Below are 19,262 nucleotides of genomic sequence, written 5' to 3'. Positions count from 1 at the left end.
TGGGCTTGTGGGGCAAGTGACTGGCAAATAGAACCAGTCTGAGAGTCAAAACGGAAAGAAATGATGGATAGGTTTAGCAGAAAAAGCGCATGAACCACAACAGATGGCCAATCTGCTTTTTATGGGCTGGAGAAGATTTCATTTTGGGAGAAATTAAGTCTGAAAAGACTTTTCATAGCCCTTATTTCTACTATATGTATTTTATGTATGTTGTTGGTTTTAGTAGTGATCTTGTTTCTGCTTTGATATACTGGCTCATTTTAAGCAGTGTAATGTACAGTACAAGGGTCTCTGCAGATCTTTGCACATCTTGTTTACGGCATCGTCAGATGATCAAGAAAGTAACTGTAACCTGGAACCTGACCGGGAAACCTCTTTTTCACCGTTACCTTTGGCATTTTTTGCCCTTGCGACCTGTGTGATATATCCACCATCAATCTATCTAACCAAGAGTGTGAAAACAAATACTTCCCCTCCCCAAGTAGGCATTTATTCAGAAACATTTAGAATCACCTGTGTTTTTGATGGATGGCTTGGCCATCAAAGATGTCCTTGTGATAGGGTTTCCTTCGGGGGTTGTTGGCGGGGCTTGGGATTTGTGCACAGTAGAAGCTAATTAGAGAAAGTGCTGGAAACCTGAGCTGGACCAGTCTGGCCCAGTGGTTTGTGGGATTTCGCTGGGAGGGTCTGTGGTGCTATAGTACATGGACCAGGGCTGACATGGTGCAAATCATCTGTTTTGTGCCAGAGCTGAAGCCCAGAGGCTCTCTCACTGTTTGCACAGCAGTGCTGTTGACCTTTTGAGTCACATTTTCAAGTTATAAAGTATAGGCCTGAAATCAGACCCCTTTTGCTGGGTTGAAATTGATAGTAAATTAGAACAATTATGCTCATATGCATGCTAACCTTGTCCCATGATTGGCCCTAGAGGATATAGTCATGTGTTGGAGGTAGAGATACAGTAGGCCCATGTTTAACAGATGTTAACTGATGTTATGCACTTGCCCCCACTTCCCAACACCCCTCTTTTGCTATTGTATGAATGTATTTGGTCACAGTGCTCGATTTCTGTAGAGGTTTTTCAGGAAAGAAAATGCTGTTCTTTCTGTTGCTCTTGCCTCTGTTGTACTGTATCTACTCCATGTCATTTGTTTATCTTTCTGTCTGTCCTTAGGGGGCACCAGGGGAGCCAGGCCTGTCCATTATTGGTCCAAGAGGACCTCCTGTAAGTCTCTTCACCTCTCCTTACACCAAATAAACTCCTGTCTTATCTCTAGTCTAAACCAGGGTTTTTCAACTGATTGTGAACCAGGGACCACCACCCTGACCTAGAGTCAACCTGTTGCGTTGAGCAGGGATATGGGCTAAGATTAATGCTTTTGTAACACTAGCTATGCATCCCATGTGTATACATCCCACTGTTTCTCAACCAATTGTCCACTGACTACTAATAATTTCCTAATAATAATGACTCAACCAGACAATCCGCTGCACTTTCCCCTCTTGAGATTCTTACTCCCTTTTTCTGTTGAATTTCTTGACCTCCAACAAATGACTACATGGACGGTCATCATAGGTCACCGGGTCATTCAGTTCACTGTTTCTCAAAGAGGAATGACATTATTAAAAATCAACAAATCCTACATTACTAAATTAATGGTCAGGGACCACATGCAATACTTCAGGGACCACGGACCACCTGTTGAAAACCCCTGCTCTAAACACTTGCACAGCACACTTGGGCCTGCAATCTTAAGCATTGTATTTGCTGCCCTTTCTGGAGATGTCTGCTTAATGCTTCTGGGACTCATGCCTGTTTTATGCTACGTTGTACGACGGTGTTGCATGCTGAAAATAGCCGAGCTTGCAGATTTGCTATTTACAGCTCGTGATTGGACAATTGTTGAAATTTTCTGTCCACGCTCTTGTTACAGTATATGAGATCCAGGATTAAGAATGTTAGTCAAACAGTCACTGTCCTAGATTGTAGGTGAATGTACCCTGATCCAGACAATAGGACAGTGCTACTGTAAATGCATATTTTGTGGGAATATCTTAACAATGGTGATAATTGTTTTGGTGGTAAAATAGATCATTTCACATGCCTGATTCTTTAACCATTTAAGGAGGAAATGCCGATCTTCTAGCTTCATGTGTCACATTGTGACAAATTGTGATCTAACTGGACATGAGACCATAATAAGGTCTTTTCTATTATGGCCCTGAAGCCTGTGAGACAAAAATCAATGGACCAAATCGTGCTTTGTTGCATTTTATATCTTTCCTCTTCTTTTCAAACAGCATGAAAACAATAGTGTGTCAATCTGTGTTGCACAATATCCCTTTTCTCAAATCTCTTTGAAGACACTTCAGTCATAGTTCCTCTTTTGTTCCAGTCGGTTGCAGAACAGTAATATACACAGCCAATAGTCTAGCCACTTAAGTGGAGCCGACATCTGTTTTTCAAATTGGTGATTATTACAATATATAGGCTACCTGTGTGTGTGTGTGTGTGTGTGTGTGTGTGTGTGTGTGTGTGTGTGTGTGTGTGTGTGTGTGTGTGTGTGTGTGTGTGTGTGTGTGTGTGTGTGTGTGTGTGTGTGTGTGTGTGTGTGTGTGTGTGTGTGTGTGTGTGTGTGTGTGTGTGTGTGTGTGTGTGTGTGTGTGTGTGTGTTCGTGTGTGTGTGTGCGCGTGTGTGCCCACTCTTCCTGAATGGGTAATAGGCATTTCTAATGAATAGCAGGCTGGGGAGGAAGTGAAGCGCAGTAGGAGCCAGGTTCTGAACATAGAGGGCCAGTCAGAATGAGGTACTTGAAAGATAGGTTCCCACAGCAGGTGAGATTGACATGAGAGGTTGGTCTTGACCTGAGATGGAACAAGGGAGTTAATTTGGCAGATAGGTTGGGAGAAGCAGAGAGGAAATGACAGCTTAGGCTAGCCAGGTGGGCTAGCACTGTCATTTTTAGAGAGTGGAAGATCAGTGGTGCAGGGTTTTCTTCTGCAAGAAAGGTTTTCCACTATAGTGGAAAACTGCATGGGTTGCAAACCAAACAATGTTTTTCCCCCTGCTAGCAGTGGGGCTCTAAGGACGGCAATGTCAGGTGTTCAGTGCCTCAAACACTTTGGTTACATATAACGTATCTCTAAAACTACTGGCTCGAATCGGTTCTACACCTTCATGCTCCCCAAAGGATGGCGTCTACATATTTTGGAGACCCCAAAGTCACCCCATGGCCTTTCTTCTAATGCCTACCAAATTTTCCACTTACACCCAAGATATCTGGTCAGGTAACTGGAATGCTCGCCTTAAAACACACAAACATTTGTTTTTCTTTTCTTCTTACTGAGAGATTTGTTTAGGAATACGTTTAGGGTTAGGCTTAGATTCAGTTTTACCGTTTTACTGAGTTTAAGATTAGGAATAAGATTAGATTTAAGCATTTACTTTTAGGCATAGTTTACTGAGGTTATGTTTAGGAAAACCAGGCTGAGTATATCGTTAGCCTCATAGGATAAATGCCTAAGTCATTTTTTGGCGAAATTGAGATTTCTGCCTACAGGTGCTCTCCTGGGGCTGCTGCATCGTCCTGGATTAGCGCCTATGTCCTCAGCCAATCACAAAGCTCACTATCTTCAAAAATGATGATCTGCCTAAGTCACTTGTGTGATTTGAGCATTTTTACGTTGCCGCCTAACTCACTTTGTGTGACTTGGGCATTTTTACATTGCATACACAGCAAACAACAGTTACTCTAATAGACCCCTAGGTGTTTAGTATGGAGTTAACATTACTCTAATAGACCCCTAGGTGTTTAGTATGGAGTTAACATTACTCTAATAGACCCCCAGGTGTTTAGTATGGAGTTAACATCACTCTAATAGACCCCCAGGTGTTTAGTATGGAGTTAGCATTACTCTAATAGACCCCCAGGTGTTTAGTATGGAGTTAACATTACTCTAATAGACCCCCAGGTGTTTAGTATGGAGTTAACATTACTCTAATAGACCCCCAGGTGTTTAGTATGGAGTTAGCATTACTCTAATAGACCCCCAGGTGTTTAGTATGGAGTTAACATTACTCTAATAGACCCCCAGGTGTTTAGTATGGAGTTAACATTACTCTAATAGACCCCCAGGTGTTTAGTATGGAGTTAACATTACTCTAATAGACCCCCAGGTGTTTAGTATGGAGTTAGCATTACTCTAATAGACCCCCAGGTGTTTAGTATGGAGTTAACATCACTCTAATAGACCCCCAGGTGTTCTGTATGGAGTTAACATTACTCTAACAGACCCCCAGGTGTTTAGTATGGAGTTAACATTACTCTAATAGACCCCCAGGTGTTTAGTATGGAGTTAGCATCACTCTAATAGACCCCCAGGTGTTTAGTATGGAGTTAACATTACTCTAATAGACCCCCAGGTGTTTAGTATGGAGTTAACATCACTCTAATAGACCCCCAGGTGTTTAGTATGGAGTTAGCATTACTCTAATAGACCCCCAGGTGTTTAGTATGGAGTTAGCATTACTCTAATAGACCCCCAGGTGTTTAGTATGGAGTTAACATTACTCTAATAGACCCCCAGGTGTTTAGTATGGAGTTAGCATTACTCTAATAGACCCCCAGGTGTTTAGTATGGAGTTAACATCACTCTAATAGACCCCCAGGTGTTCTGTATGGAGTTAACATTACTCTAACAGACCCCCAGGTGTTTAGTATGGAGTTAACATTACTCTAATAGACCCCCAGGTGTTTAGTATGGAGTTAGCATCACTCTAATAGACCCCCAGGTGTTTAGTATGGAGTTAACATTACTCTAATAGACCCCCAGGTGTTTAGTATGGAGTTAACATCACTCTAATAGACCCCCAGGTGTTTAGTATGGAGTTAGCATTACTCTAATAGACCCCCAGGTGTTTAGTATGGAGTTAGCATTACTCTAATAGACCCCCAGGTGTTTAGTATGGAGTTAACATCACTCTAATAGACCCCCAGGTGTTCTGTATGGAGTTAACATTACTCTAACAGACCCCCAGGTGTTTAGTATGGAGTTAACATTACTCTAATAGACCCCCAGGTGTTTAGTATGGAGTTAGCATCACTCTAATAGACCCCCAGGTGTTTAGTATGGAGTTAACATTACTCTAATAGACCCCCAGGTGTTTAGTATGGAGTTAACATCACTCTAATAGACCCCCAGGTGTTTAGTATGGAGTTAGCATTACTCTAATAGACCCCCAGGTGTTTAGTATGGAGTTAGCATTACTCTAATAGACCCCCAGGTGTTTAGTATGGAGTTAACATCACTCTAATAGACCCCCAGGTGTTCTGTATGGAGTTAGCATTACTCTAACGGACCCCCAGGTGTTTAGTATGGAGTTAACATTACTCTAATAGACCCCCAGGTGTTTAGTATGGAGTTAACATCACTCTAATAGACCCCCAGGTGTTTAGTATGGAGTTAGCATCACTCTAATAGACCCCCAGGTGTTTAGTATGGAGTTAGCATCACTCTAATAGACCCCCAGGTGTTTAGTATGGAGTTAACATTACTCTAATAGACCCCCAGGTGTTTAGTATGGAGTTAACATCACTCTAATAGACCCCCAGGTGTTTAGTATGGAGTTAGCATTACTCTAATAGACCCCCAGGTGTTTAGTATGGAGTTAGCATTACTCTAATAGACCCCCAGGTGTTTAGTATGGAGTTAACATCACTCTAATAGACCCCCAGGTGTTCTGTATGGAGTTAACATTACTCTAACAGACCCCCAGGTGTTTAGTATGGAGTTAACATTACTCTAATAGACCCCCAGGTGTTTAGTATGGAGTTAACATCACTCTAATAGACCCCCAGGTGTTCTGTATGGAGTTAACATTACTCTAATAGACCCCCAGGTGTTTAGTATGGAGTTAACATTACTCTAATAGACCCCCAGGTGTTTAGTATGGAGTTAACATCACTCTAATAGACCCCCAGGTGTTTAGTATGGAGTTAACATCACTCTAATAGACCCCCAGGTGTTTAGTATGGAGTTAACATCACTCTAATAGACCCCCAGGTGTTTAGTATGGAGTTAACATTACTCTAATAGACCCCCAGGTGTTTAGTATGGAGTTAACATTACTCTAATATACCCCCAGGTGTTTAGTATGGAGTTAACATTACTCTAATAGACCCCCAGGTGTTTAGTATGGAGTTAACATTACTCTAATAGACCCCCAGGTGTTTAGTATGGAGTTAACATCACTCTAATAGACCCCCAGGTGTTTAGTATGGAGTTAACATCACTCTAATAGGCCCCCCAGGTGTTTAGTATGGAGTTAACATTACTCTAATAGACCCCCAGGTGTTTAGTATGGAGTTAACATTACTCTAATAGACCCCCAGGTGTTTAGTATAGAGTTAACATCACTCTAATAGACCCCCCATGTGTTTAGTATGGAGTTAACATTACTCTAATAGACCCCCCAGGTGTTTAGTATGGAGTTAACATTACTCTAATAGACCCCCAGGTGTTTAGTATGGAGTTAACATTACTCTAACAGACCCCCAGGTGTTTAGTATGGAGTTAACATCACTCTAATAGACCCCCAGGTGTTTAGTATGGAGTTAACATCACTCTAATAGACCCCCAGGTGTTTAGTATGGAGTTAACATTACTCTAATAGACCCCCAGGTGTTTAGTATGGAGTTAACATTACTCTAATAGACCCCCAGGTGTTTAGTATGGAGTTAACATCACTCTAATAGACCCCCCAGGTGTTTAGTATGGAGTTAACATCACTCTAATAGACCCCCAGGTGTTTAGTAGACATGTATTAAAAAATGCCTAAGTCACAGATTATTTTCTTGAAAATGGCCTAAGTCACTTTTTTTTGTTATGGAATGACTCTCATGTTTATCTTTTTGTAAAAAACATTTTGTTAACCCCTCAGGAAGCCATTGTAAAAATCTGCATTAAAAACTCTTACATACTTGCGAGAAAATGTGTTTTTTCTTATTATCCGAAAATCATAAAAAATGACTTAGGCATTTATCCTATGAGGCTAACGATATGTAGTTCCGCCGTGTGTGTGTGTGTGTGTCCGTTAGCAGCTAATCTCGGCCACCGTTAACCCGGTCGATGCCAAATTTTGCACACACACTCCCTGGATGCCAACGATGAACCTCTGCCCCAAACTTTCCAGAACGGCCTGTTATAGCGCCACCAGGAGGCCGCTTTGTGCAAAACAAGTTTTTGCACAGCACACCTACAGATTTTGTCCAAACATCACGCAAATTGGTACACAGTCTCTCTAGAGCCATTCAACGAAACGGGTCTTTCAGATTTCTCAGACTCCATCCTGATTGGTTAAGATTGGCTTCCAAAGTTCACAGGAGTGCTCAGTTTCAAACAAAATGCTGCAAATCATGAACACATCGCGTGATTTCCGTGAAATTGTGCACCCACATTCCCACTAGGCCGAGGACGAAATGCCACATGAACAATTTCAACTCAGCCTCAAGGTGGCGCTATAACTGGCCGAAAAGTGTTTTTACCTCTAACTGCACGGATCTGTGGATAACCTGGTGGAGACCTGTGCCCAGAAGGGCACTTTTTCTAGTTTTAGATGTTTTTGTCCCACTAACGGCAGTTTGAACTTTGAGCATCTAATGATGGAAATATTGGTTGGTTGAAACCACTCTAATCATATGGATAGTGATGACTTGTCCTACCATTATTTTTTTTGTTAGACGTCTATAAAAACAACAACCCAATGGCAAAGACATTCAAACAATTCTTCTTTTACAAACCACATTGATTATATGTTGCAAAATATGTTTATCATAGCGTGCTCCGTGCCGTCAATATCCCATGTCCCTTGTAAAGCCTGATGTAAAATACAACAAAGCCATGTTCTACAATGTTTTTCATAACAGACTTGAGATTCTCCCAGGAGAGAAAACATGCAAGCCTGCATATAAGTACTTCTGGTCGCAGACGTACAATCTGTTTCATTAGCCACATTCACCCCTTCCTTGTAATTTTCTTCCTGTTTGTCTTTATTGCCCCCCCCCCCCCTCACTCTTTCCCCCTGGGATATAGATTGGCCTTTACCAGTCAGTCCCTGAAGCACAGCTCAAATCCAACTCGTTTTCATCAGAGCCAGCCTGCAGGCTCTGATGAAAACATGTTAATTGCTATCGACGTATGTTAATTGAGCTTATTCGACCTTGTTCTTTATACTAGTCCGTATTTATTACATTGGAAAAGCGAAATCTCTTTGTGGATCTCTCTATTCAGTGTTGTGTTTCAGCGTGTTCCGCGGTACTCCTCTCTTTGGAAGGGTTTTATTTTTTCCTTCTCCCTTCACAACCCACGCTGAAGTTACTCCCCATTGCCTACGGTATCACTCCCGCTGTCAAAGTCAATTACAGCACACTGCCCAAAAGCTTTTCTGCACAGAAGGAGGGGGAGAATGGAGCCATGACTTTGTACACTGACCTCCTTTCAGCAGATTTCCACGTCAGTCCTCCACAAGTCAAAAAAACACACCGTGATTTTGTTTCTGTTTCTCTTTAGGGGCAGCCGGGAACCAGAGGATTTCCAGGCTTTCCAGTAAGTCAAAGCTGGGCCGTTTATCCTTTATAAGTGGTGGTCAGTCGTTATAGATGAAGATTTTATTAAATGGGGCCATATTAAGCAAATACTTGCTCTGAGTACCTAAGTGGCCTTCATAAGCAAAAAAAGTGTCGGTAAATGACTTAAGTACGTAAGTGTCCCATGTACTGAAGTGTTACTGCCAAACAGTAGTTGTTTCAGGTAGGCCTCATTTCCATGATTTTGCAATCATGGAAATGAATCATGCATCATACAGAATATACCTAACCAGTGTTGTGAGACACTGGATACTTGACTCAAAGTCACCCATTAATAATACCGGGAAATCATCTGTGTCATTTTAGATTATTTGCGTTTTCTATTCAAATATAGCAGATATACAAGCTCACAGCGAGCTTGTACATTGCAATTTTTTTACATTTTTAAAAAATCTTGAAAGTGTGAGATTAACTGATTTTGAAGAATCCCTTAATGGGTCAACATAGTACAGTAGTTCCCTTGACCACTTGCACTCATCCTGTTTTCACCCAGTTCGGAGCACAGATGCTCCTAACCCATTACCGTTACGTGACTTGAAAATGCTTTTACTGCCTCTTGAAAATGTCCACACCACAGAGCTGTGGTCACACTGGTCAGTAATAATGTTAGCTATGCAATGCATCAACCATTATTATGCTTTTAAATCTATTGCTCTCTTCTTTTATCCTATAGGGTCCAATCGGGTTGGACGGCAAGCCTGTGAGTTTCCACCCACTTCCTGACAAATGTGAAATAATTGCGCAATTTAGTGTTTTTTAGTGCCCAGAACCTGCCACCTTATGATGGTAATGAGCATAATTAAGTTAAGAATGATTATGGTCATTATTGTAATAAAATCTCTATTAGCATCATTACTGTTATTACAGGGTGGAGTTAAACATGTTATTGATTCCTAAGACGTTTTCCCAAGGAAATCAAGTCCAGGTAACTGTTGGGATCAATTTGATTATTTTTGTCCATCTGCACTCACTGTGTTATGTTCATACAGGGGCAGAACGGATTGAAAGGAGACATGGTAAGTGCATATATATTGTACATCTTGTTTCTTCACAATAAATGCTTGGCCCTGTAGAAACAGACCAGTGGATATGTATTTTAGATGCATTACATACGATTACCATAAACAAAGCTTTACGCAAATATAAAACGGTGTGAGCTCTCTTTTGGTATTATGGCATTGCATTACCTGGTTGTTTACTTTGTGCCCTCAGTGTAGCCACACAAATTCACTGGGAAAACAGACTAGTGGGCTGATTTATGTACAGAGTAACGGGATAGCAGTAGGCCTCCTGTTCTAGTGACAAGGAGAATGCCGGGCCATATTTAGTAGAGAGGGTGCGTCTGATGGGAGCTGTTATGCACACTCTGGGTTTCAATCAGGGTTAGTAGGTAAAACGCAGTATAACTGACATGGACACAAAGGGATTTTGCACTGACCCATCATGAACCATGAATGCATATGCTTTATGTATTTTCCTCTACATTGAAAGAAAAAAGATATGGGCAAATCCCAGTTTTGTTTTATTGTCCGTGCTGTGAACACTGTTTCTGAGACACCTTACAAAGCAACGTTTAAGCTCTGAAATTCATCCATTTCATACCGTGACCAATGATCTGACAATGACTCTCTGGCTTTGTGATGCTCGCGTTTCTACTCTGCCGGAGAGCCAAAGAAAAGAGATGGATTCCCCTCTCCTCCAGACACCTTTACTGGCTCCCATCAATCCCATAGGCTCCCAGCGCGCCTTCGGCTTGAGTCACCACCACTGTTAAAACGCTACTGCCCCCACCACATCTATCTGACCGCTGGACGGCTCTTACTATGCCTCACCTGGGACTTGGAATCATAGTTTTATTGACAACTTTTCTCACCGATTTAGATCCTTATTGGATTTTTTTACAGCCTCAATAAAGATATATTTTATTTTTTTTAAAGAAAGAAAGAAGGAGCTCTGTGTTCTTCTTGGATGATGTCCGTAGAGCAGCTTGGAAGCCGTTATGACATTGATGCTCTGGTTTTTATCATGCCCGCTGGTGATGTTAGTACCTTTGTTTGAAAACCATTACTCTTGCTCAGACTTGGAGGAGGCGGGGCTATCACGCAGGGGTTCGTTTTATTAGTGGTGGCTGAGCTCCGAGTGTGTGTGGAGTGGTTCCTCTTCATTGGAGCTCTGCACACGCGGGAGGATCTCTGGGCCAGCACAAATGGCACGTCCATCCGGGAGGCCAAATGGGGTTGGATAATGTTGAAATAATGTTGAATGTTGATGAATGGCCCTATAATGAGCTCCCCTTTCGAACCCCCTTCCTGACGAATGTCGAGGAGCATTGAAAAAGGCTTTGAGGGGTCATCTGGTAAATGTATAGAGATGGTGTCCCCTTCACAAAGTAGCTTTGGCACTCTTGTGACAGCGGGGTCACAGGCGTGGGGTGTGCTGGATGTGTCCAACTGGGCCCTTTCCCCGAGTCCATTAATCAACCAGTCACCAGGCTCTGACAGCTAGCTAGACAGGCACCCACCCCACGAGCTGATGGGAAGTCATATTGAGTGGCTTTGACTAGAGTGGAATCGACATATGTAGTTGGCAAGTCATCCGATTAGATTCAGTCCTTTACTGATCTGATAAACTTTACCGGGATACATGTTTAGAAATCCTGTTCAATTTAAATCTTTGAACTTCTATGTATGCATACATCCATCAATGATTGATTGTTCTACTGTTTATTGTCTTAGGGTCACCGTGGACCAAAAGGAATCCCAGTAAGTTTATGAAGTCTGCTATTCGTCTATACTGAATGTCTGTATTTTCATCACCCTATATTTGCTCACCTCTTCTCCTACTTTCCAGGGTGAACCTGGTCCCAAAGGCGAGAAGGTGAGTTTTTTATAATATTATTATTATTATTATTATATTTTTGTGTTAAAAGCAGTGTGTAACACATACATTTTACTTACTGACTAAAGCAAATAGCATTTCACCAGCCAATTCAATTTCTGCAATAAAATCAAGATAGACTACACTGATTGTACTCAAACTTATATCCTGATTAAGGCGATTATAGACTTAACCAACCACAGCCAGCCCCAACCAAATCTTACCAAACCTTGGCTGGTGAGGTGAATAGTGTTAGACCTGACTACTGAAATTACTGGAGATTATTTTCTCTGATCCATTCCTGTGTTCCTGTTTTCTCCAGGGCATCTGTGGAGACTATTCACACCGGGTAAGAAGATATCCTACATTCATCCAACTTATGCTCGTTCATCTTATTTGCGAAGTCTGTTTTTTAATGTATTATTCAAGTGTGACATTTCTTTCTCCTCATAGATGGTAACGGGCATCAGAATAATACTGTATTTTCCTATATAACAACTTATCTTTCACAGGTCCAGAAATATGGGCAGCGGTGAACCTATTGTAATAACAGAGGAGAATAGAGAGAGAACTTGAAAGAGGAGCAGGAGAAAAAAAGAAGCAGGGCTTTAGACAAACGACTCTGTGATAGGTAGCACATGCATAAAATGCAAACAGGCGTCCGGGTGATGCAGATCGTCCCAGCGTCTCTGGGGCTTGGCTGCTTGGGAGAAAACAAGGCAATTACAGGCTGCTTGCTGGAGCATACACTCAGATGTGATAAGGTCCTGTATGTGGGGGTGCCAAGAATAAGAGTCTCCTGTGTGTACTGGGGGGATTTTTCAGATAACTAAGTGTAACCTGAACTCCTAGCTATTTAACGGCTGCTGTGGAGATGTTAAGAGCAACGTTTTCATAAACGTTTGTTACACTGTCAAACTTTGTATCAAAGCTCTGTAAAATAACAGTCCATGTTGAAACAAGTCGTTGATAATTCCGTAGGCTCTGATATGCATCTCCTGCCACCAAATGCTTTTGGGTTAGATAAACATAGTAGTTCAGAATGTGGAGTTCAGCGGAAGTGGAACTCAGTATGCTTTGGGGCTGTTCTAAATTCTTCAATCTGCACTGGTGCCCCGTCTCACTTGACGTGCGTGTGTTTAATTACTTTTATACAGTTCTTGGAGTCTCCTGCAGCAATCTGCATGGGAGGTCCCCTGTTGGTGGGCAGTTCCACTCAAGTTCACATGATGAAGATGCGGGTGCTAGTCAAGTCAATTTTATTTATAGATCACATTTAAAAACAACAGTGTTAGGGGAGACAAGGTGGTGTGTGCGCGTGTGTGTGTGTGTGTGTGTGTGTGCGCGTGTGTGTGAGTGTGTGTTTTTGTGTGTTTCTGCCAATCTGCGTGCGTGTTTGTAGCTGACCCTTTGTGTTGATTTAAATGTTCTGAAGACGAAAGTGATCTCAAGTCATGACTGACCCGTCAGTAGATCTACTGACCCGTCAGTAGATCTACACTCCATTAAATCATAATCACCATTACCGCTGTTGAGTAAATGTTAAAATGTTATTGAGTTTCAAAACTGACCCCTTACCTGGTATGCAGGGCGTCTCTGTGCAAGAACTCCCTCTGAAAACCCTGGCTGCCTTGCGCTCCAGTCAGGCTCTGATGATGTTGAAGGTTTGTGGGTGCCCTTAAAACACCCCCGTATCCTCGAAAGTGGTCTCCACACAGTCGTGCCGCAAAGAGAGACAGTGCTCCAAAATACTCAGGTGCTCCTCAAACCTCTGCTCTCCACCCACCCCCCCACCCCTCCAAGAAAGAGCCAGTCAATCAATGTCACTGGCCTCCCAACCTACAGTAGCAATGTGCAGCGAGGAGGTTTTGGTTTCTAACGAAACAATCTGACATCTTTCATCCCCTTACCTTCAGCTGGGACTCTTTGAGAACAGAAACAGAGCAGGCTTTCACTGTTTGTTTTTGTTAAGACGAGAGCTTTGACATTGGGTACCTAGTGGTAATGTTGTTTCACTTAATCACTTAAATCCTATATGATTTGTTGACTGGGGTGGCTCTATACCTGATCCTCTCCTCTTTTCTTGTACACCACCTCTTCACCGAAAATGGCCCATCTACAAGCATGCATTGTGAGCTTGTACATCAGCTATTCTTTGCAGAATCTTCGCCCTAGAATGAATGTGGTTAAGCAATAGAGCGATGATCTTGTGAGCTGGTGGTGTCAGTGGTAACACACTATAATACAGCATGGGGGCAGATGTGGTGGATCGCTGAACATGGTGGGGTTATATACAACTATAGCAGCACACTTGCCTACTTTTAATCCATTTCCTCCCCTTTACTCATAAATCACATGCTGTATATATTTCCTCATCATGTAACTATGTAATCAGTATTTCTCTGTTAAACAAGTCAATGATTAAAGTCATATACGTAGGGTAATAATTATCCTATTGATCATAGTGAGGAAAAGCATTCTCCTTTTGTTCAAAATTCCAAATGGAAATATATACTGTATGTAAAAAGTAGGCAGGTTGCACACAGCTCGCTCCAGTAGCCTGTGTCAACTAGGACATGGGGATGTCAGTGGGATCATACCTTTACCCTTCCTCTCTCTCTAACTTGTATCTGAAAATGCTGGTCATCTCAACAGAAGCGACGTATTGTACAGCCCTGTGTTGGACAGTTGGCCACAGTAAGTCTGGATGTGTACTGTGCTGTAGCTACTGCTGTACTGTACTCTCTTTGTGGCAAGACTGAATCCCACCTGATCTCTGCTCAGCTGCAATCTAGGGGCCCAGAGTGTTGTTGATGAGTTGGTGCAAAAAATTAAAATAATAAAAACATAGAGATATATACACAGAGTATATATAAAGAAATATGTGCAGGCCCATTATGAATAGCCTATGGCTGATGGCTTGTACATGAGAAATGTGCATGCCTTTCACATGCTTGTGAAATAATGGTGTTGGGTATGCAGGTATGTCAACACTCCCCTTTTGCCAACATCAGCTACTGTAGCCTCTAGTTTGCAGGACTGGCAACTCTTTGTGTTTTTCTTTCTTCAGCCTCCTCTCTTTCTCTCCCTTGCCTTGCTTTTCACTCTAATTTTATTGTTTTCTATTCTTTTCTCCCTCCTTCCTCCCTTCTTTTGCCCCCACTTCTGGTTCCCTTCCCTGTCTCCTTTCCCTGTCCTCCTTCTCCTGTGACCTTTTTGCACCGCTGGCCACCTGTGCTTTGTGAACCCCAGATGTTGCCCATCACCGTGCGCAACATGCCCTCAATAAGCCCTCTAATCCTAAAGCGCCTCAAGGTACTATTTCTCTCTGAGCCTGTCACGTGCCTCTCTGTCCTGTGGATGCCAACTGCCGTCGACCGTCGCCAAACTCCGCTAAAATCTGAGTTATACTTGTCACTATATGTCGCACGTTGAAAGTTGCCGATCACATCTGCGACACATTGTGAGCTTGTAGATCGGCGATTTTCAGTGCATGAAGCCATCGTGCAACTATAAATCAGGCATTTCTGTAATGCTTCATTTAATTCCTTCTTCACTCTTGATGTATTTTGTTGTTTAGTGACAGACCTTATCCTAGATTGAGCGAAGTTACACCTTATCTGGAATCAGGGCTATTGCTTTGATATGAAAGTAGTCTGTATTGTTTTTAATTGGTTATAATAAAACATGATTCATCTTAACATTAAAAATTATATAACCATCTATTGATTTAAGAACAATTTGGAGGTGGCCAGTGGCATACAAAAGGATAGTTTTTATTTTTTACATTATACAAATAGTGTGCCATTTATTTACCATTCACCTCAAAGTGAATGGCTGTCCTGTTGTTATAGTCAACAACATTCCTATGCCAAAGAACCCACGGTTTCGATCGAATGTGGAACAATCTACAACATTACAATCAGATCATGTACTGTACACAGCAGTATCTTGACAGCCGGAAATACACATGTCAAATCAGAGCCCGATTATGGCAAGTATAATGCCTGATCTTCACAGTGAACTTTCACCTCTGACTCTCTGAAAGAGCCTCAGCTTACCTGTGCTTCAGCGGGCACCCTACCCTGTTAGTGAGAGGGCCTCCTGGCACAGGTAGACCCGAGTTGGCATCCACCCTTCATCTTGTTTTTCCCCCAGGTGTGCAGTCCGCTCTGTGCCAGGACAGAATACCTTGTTTGGAGACAATGCCACACACTGTAGTAGAGCAAAAAATCTAAAGGGAAATACCACCCTTAACTGGGTTGGCTGTGTTTTGTAAAAAAAAAAAAAAGGGGGGAAAAAGCCCTGCGTGGATCCAATCTGGTGTACCATAGAGGAATGTGTTCATTTTAGTCCTGTATCCGGCGACATAAATCATAGCTGCACAAATTTTGTTCCACAGTGGGGAATGCTAAAATATGGATCGGATATGTTCCGGATTATCTCAGGGTAGACCCACTGTTAGACTTGGCAACACTGAGCATGAGCTACTGTAAATGTATGTTCTTTATAAAGTTGCACTGTGATTATGGAGTACTTGGATCAAGGCCAGTGCCTTGTATTATTAAATTATTTTTCAGTTGGACCGCGTGTGCTAATAAATCATATACTGTGGTTGAATCATGTCATGCCATGTCAAATTGTTACTTTCTATTGAAATGACAATGAATATAAATCCAGACCTAAGAATCTTTATCATAGATCATGGAGATCATAGTGGTCTTATTAAGTGTGTGAGATGAATTCCAGGAGTATGATCGGAGAGTAAACTCTTAAAACCGTAGGATCTGTGCCTGCAGGCAAGATCATTTCAGGTCTCCATATTGTCCATTGAACTTTACCTTGATTTGATTTGTTTAGTCTTTGCTTGTGTTATAAATAATTTCCTGTTCTCTTGTTCTTAGTGGACGAGTTCACAGAGCAATCACACAAAGAGATGAGTTGCTTGTCGGGTAAAATGCAGGAAAAATGACACAATTCCATTCATTAATTTGAATATAAACGGTTAACACTGTAGTGGACAATGTAAGTCTGCAAGACGATGGCATTGAGATTGCATTGAGAATCCACAGTTTACCCATCCACAGTGCCACACTCTCCAAACCAAGGTACTCGTTGAAAACAGTAACGGCAATACAACGCTTTGTCTTGCTCCTCTCTAACATTTCTCTGTGCAACAACCTCCTCATCCAGTTATTGTATGTGCAGTGCAGTGTTGAGGTTGTTGTGCTGGCATGGTTTGCTGTTGGAAGGCTGGCTCTAGCATGGCAGGTTGTAACTCAAGGTCTCTCAGCAGGGCGAGCCTGGAGCGCAAGGCCCAGCAGGACCTCCTGGCCCCCCAGGGCCCGCCGGCTTGAATGGAGTCAGTGGCCCGCCGGTGAGTTCTTTACCTAGTACAGAGCACCGGATGTACCGGATGTGCAATTGCAATTCAATCCAAATTTTACACAACCTCAGACAGGAAGTACTATTGTACTTAAATGGCCCAGTGTGATTTGTTAACCTTGGTCAGTGTATTCAATGAAATCATTCAATGTCATCATTCTACCATTCCATTTCCATTCCGATACCAAAACATTTTGGTAAACAAACTGATGTGCTTGAAAGGCAACTTCACTGACTGATATTTAATGTGAGTCATGTCGTTCTATTGTGAGGACGACATGAATATTTGACATAACACTGACATAGCACCTATTATTCTCTGTTTCACAAGCTCTCTCTTTGTGCTGAAAAGTGTACATAAATGCTGTGGAAATATGTCATATTACATAGGCTGGCAGCGCTTTTCCAGTGCTGAGAGAGTAAACTGTTGACACACGTAACGCAGTTGGGAATTGTTATGATCATTATTCACGTCTTTCTCACAGTGGAAGAATAGGATTCACGTTAAATACAGCTGAAGTTGCCCTTTAACTTAGAGAGCATCCTGTTTGGCAGTCAAGAGGTGTTATAACTGTCATAATTTAAGTGTTTTCATTACTCAATGTAAAATAGAGTTGCAGAATTTATATTTTCTAGTTCTATCTACACTGTTTTAATAAAAAATAGACATTTTGATCTTCACTCATAAAGACTCTTTGTTCTACTTAATAAAGGGGAAACCAGGTGAACCAGGCAAACCAGGAAAAGACCCGAGGGTGAGCTTTAGTTTTGTCATACCTCTACTATTATTATTATTCTATTTTTACTTGATTTGCACATGTGAAAATACTGTATCGGTATGACGTTAATTTTCTTCTTTATTCTCTTTGTAGCTTCTACCAGGAATGAAGGTAAACAAATCACTCTTGTTTTTACAAACACAATTATCGTTAATTTTCTTCAGCAGCTCAGTGGATTCTCATGGTGATCTTTGATTTAACTCGAGATGAAAAAGGTGGATTAGATGGAGTTGAGTTGTTTCCTCTCTCTTATTGCTGCAGCTGTGTGCACAGCCCCAACCTACACGGCAGAAAGAGACCTCACCGGTAGTCTATGTGTTTCTTTTGGACAGAGCAAATACATTTCCACCGATGATGCATTAATTGTCATGGATAATTTGAGAGGAAGAATCTTTGATTGTCACGTCATGGAACAGCATAGTACTGTAAAACGGCTGTGTCTTTACGAAAGAAAAAGAGAAAAACTCACAAGTTCATATCACAGCAGGGGCTTGAAGGTTCGCTGTGTTTCTCACTTCATGGGACCTTAAACAATGAGCAATAGCATCCCTCAGCTGGTCTACAGCAGGACCAAAGCCATCTGGTTGGAAAATATGACTTTGATCTCCTCAATACAAGACAGCATACAGGCCACCTGCTAGGTCTCCTGTACTGTCAAACCTGTCTGTGTAATGATACTATGGTGTACAACACATGTTTCACTTGTCCGTGCTATTTACACTATGAGAGTGTAAAAAAAATGGAACCACATTTGGCACAAGACGGTCCATTTGGTCCCATTTGTAGACATTGAAGACAACATAGAGGATTTCACAGTATAAGTGAAAGATGAATATTGGTTTCTCTTTATAGGGTGAAGCGGGTTCAGCAGGTCCAAAGGTGAGTCTGTGATACACACTGTAGTTCCAGTACGTGATCTACAAATTGCCTACTGGGCAACAGATGGATTTTACATCACAAAGTGAAAATAATAACCATATATCACTGCCAGTAGATATGGAGGGGGGGGGGGGGCAGCAATTTCTCTGGGTCCATCTGCTTTCAAGTATCGGCTTGGATTAAAATTTAATACAGGGATATAGTGAGGTGATACTTAATCTCTGTGTCATATGACTTATTTGAAAATGTCCCACAGACTGTTTATGGGTTTCATACGTGTCTGTAAGCAATAACCTGGCATTTTTGGAAGGAAATGATATATCTGTAAGAAACCTGCCATTATATTGAACTTTTAACAAGGCCTCAATCAGCAAAGACTTGATACCCGATACAATTAATTCCTGCGTTTTTGTTATGTTGTTTCTTGTCGTCACCATCAACTTTGCCTTGCCTTGTCTTTCTTCACAGGGCGATCAAGGTGACGTTGGTCCTGTAGGTCCAGAAGGCCTGAAGGTACTTTATGTTTCTATGCCTTTCTTGACAATATTCATATCTCAATTCCTCACTTACGCATGGGGAGTGTCGGGTAGCATGCTGACTGATTGACAACTAGCACTGCCTGGAGCCCCTAGCACAATAAATATCTCCCCTCACCGAGCAGTGGTAGAAATGTGGTCTCTCATGAGTGCAAAGACC

The 19,262-nt window shown here is 41.9% G+C and overlaps 1 protein-coding gene across 18 annotated transcripts in view; it reads left to right on the top strand.

Moving 5' to 3' along the window:
• col13a1 (collagen, type XIII, alpha 1) overlaps positions 1-19,262 on the top strand; it is a gene marked incomplete at its 3' end in the record, with an annotated part of 60,486 nt that overhangs the window by 7,599 nt on the left and 33,625 nt on the right. For 11 of the 18 annotated variants that reach the window (XM_083774830.1, XM_083774828.1, XM_083774835.1 and 8 more), the window contains exons 4-17: positions 1,175-1,225; positions 8,570-8,605; positions 9,320-9,346; positions 9,636-9,662; positions 11,382-11,408; positions 11,497-11,523; positions 11,846-11,872; positions 13,113-13,187; positions 14,776-14,838; positions 16,817-16,900; positions 17,622-17,663; positions 17,781-17,798; positions 18,540-18,566; positions 19,035-19,079. In XM_083774830.1, the coding sequence (XP_083630956.1) occupies positions 1,175-1,225; positions 8,570-8,605; positions 9,320-9,346; positions 9,636-9,662; positions 11,382-11,408; positions 11,497-11,523; positions 11,846-11,872; positions 13,113-13,187; positions 14,776-14,838; positions 16,817-16,900; positions 17,622-17,663; positions 17,781-17,798; positions 18,540-18,566; positions 19,035-19,079 (576 nt within the window). Of the gene's footprint in view, positions 1-1,174; positions 1,226-8,569; positions 8,606-9,319; positions 9,347-9,635; positions 9,663-11,381; positions 11,409-11,496; positions 11,524-11,845; positions 11,873-13,112; positions 13,188-14,178; positions 14,221-14,775; positions 14,839-16,816; positions 16,901-17,621; positions 17,664-17,780; positions 17,799-18,539; positions 18,567-19,034; positions 19,080-19,262 lie in introns of all 18 variants that reach the window. The other 7 variants (XM_083774838.1, XM_083774831.1, XM_083774833.1 and 4 more) reach the window with 6 other exon arrangements.

This window comes from Protomyctophum parallelum, assembly GCF_964188405.1.
Source record: "Protomyctophum parallelum genome assembly, chromosome: 10".
NCBI lineage: Eukaryota > Metazoa > Chordata > Actinopteri > Myctophiformes > Myctophidae > Protomyctophum > Protomyctophum parallelum.
Note: the sequence above shows the minus strand (reverse complement) of the source record. Positions and strands in the feature narration are given on the sequence as shown.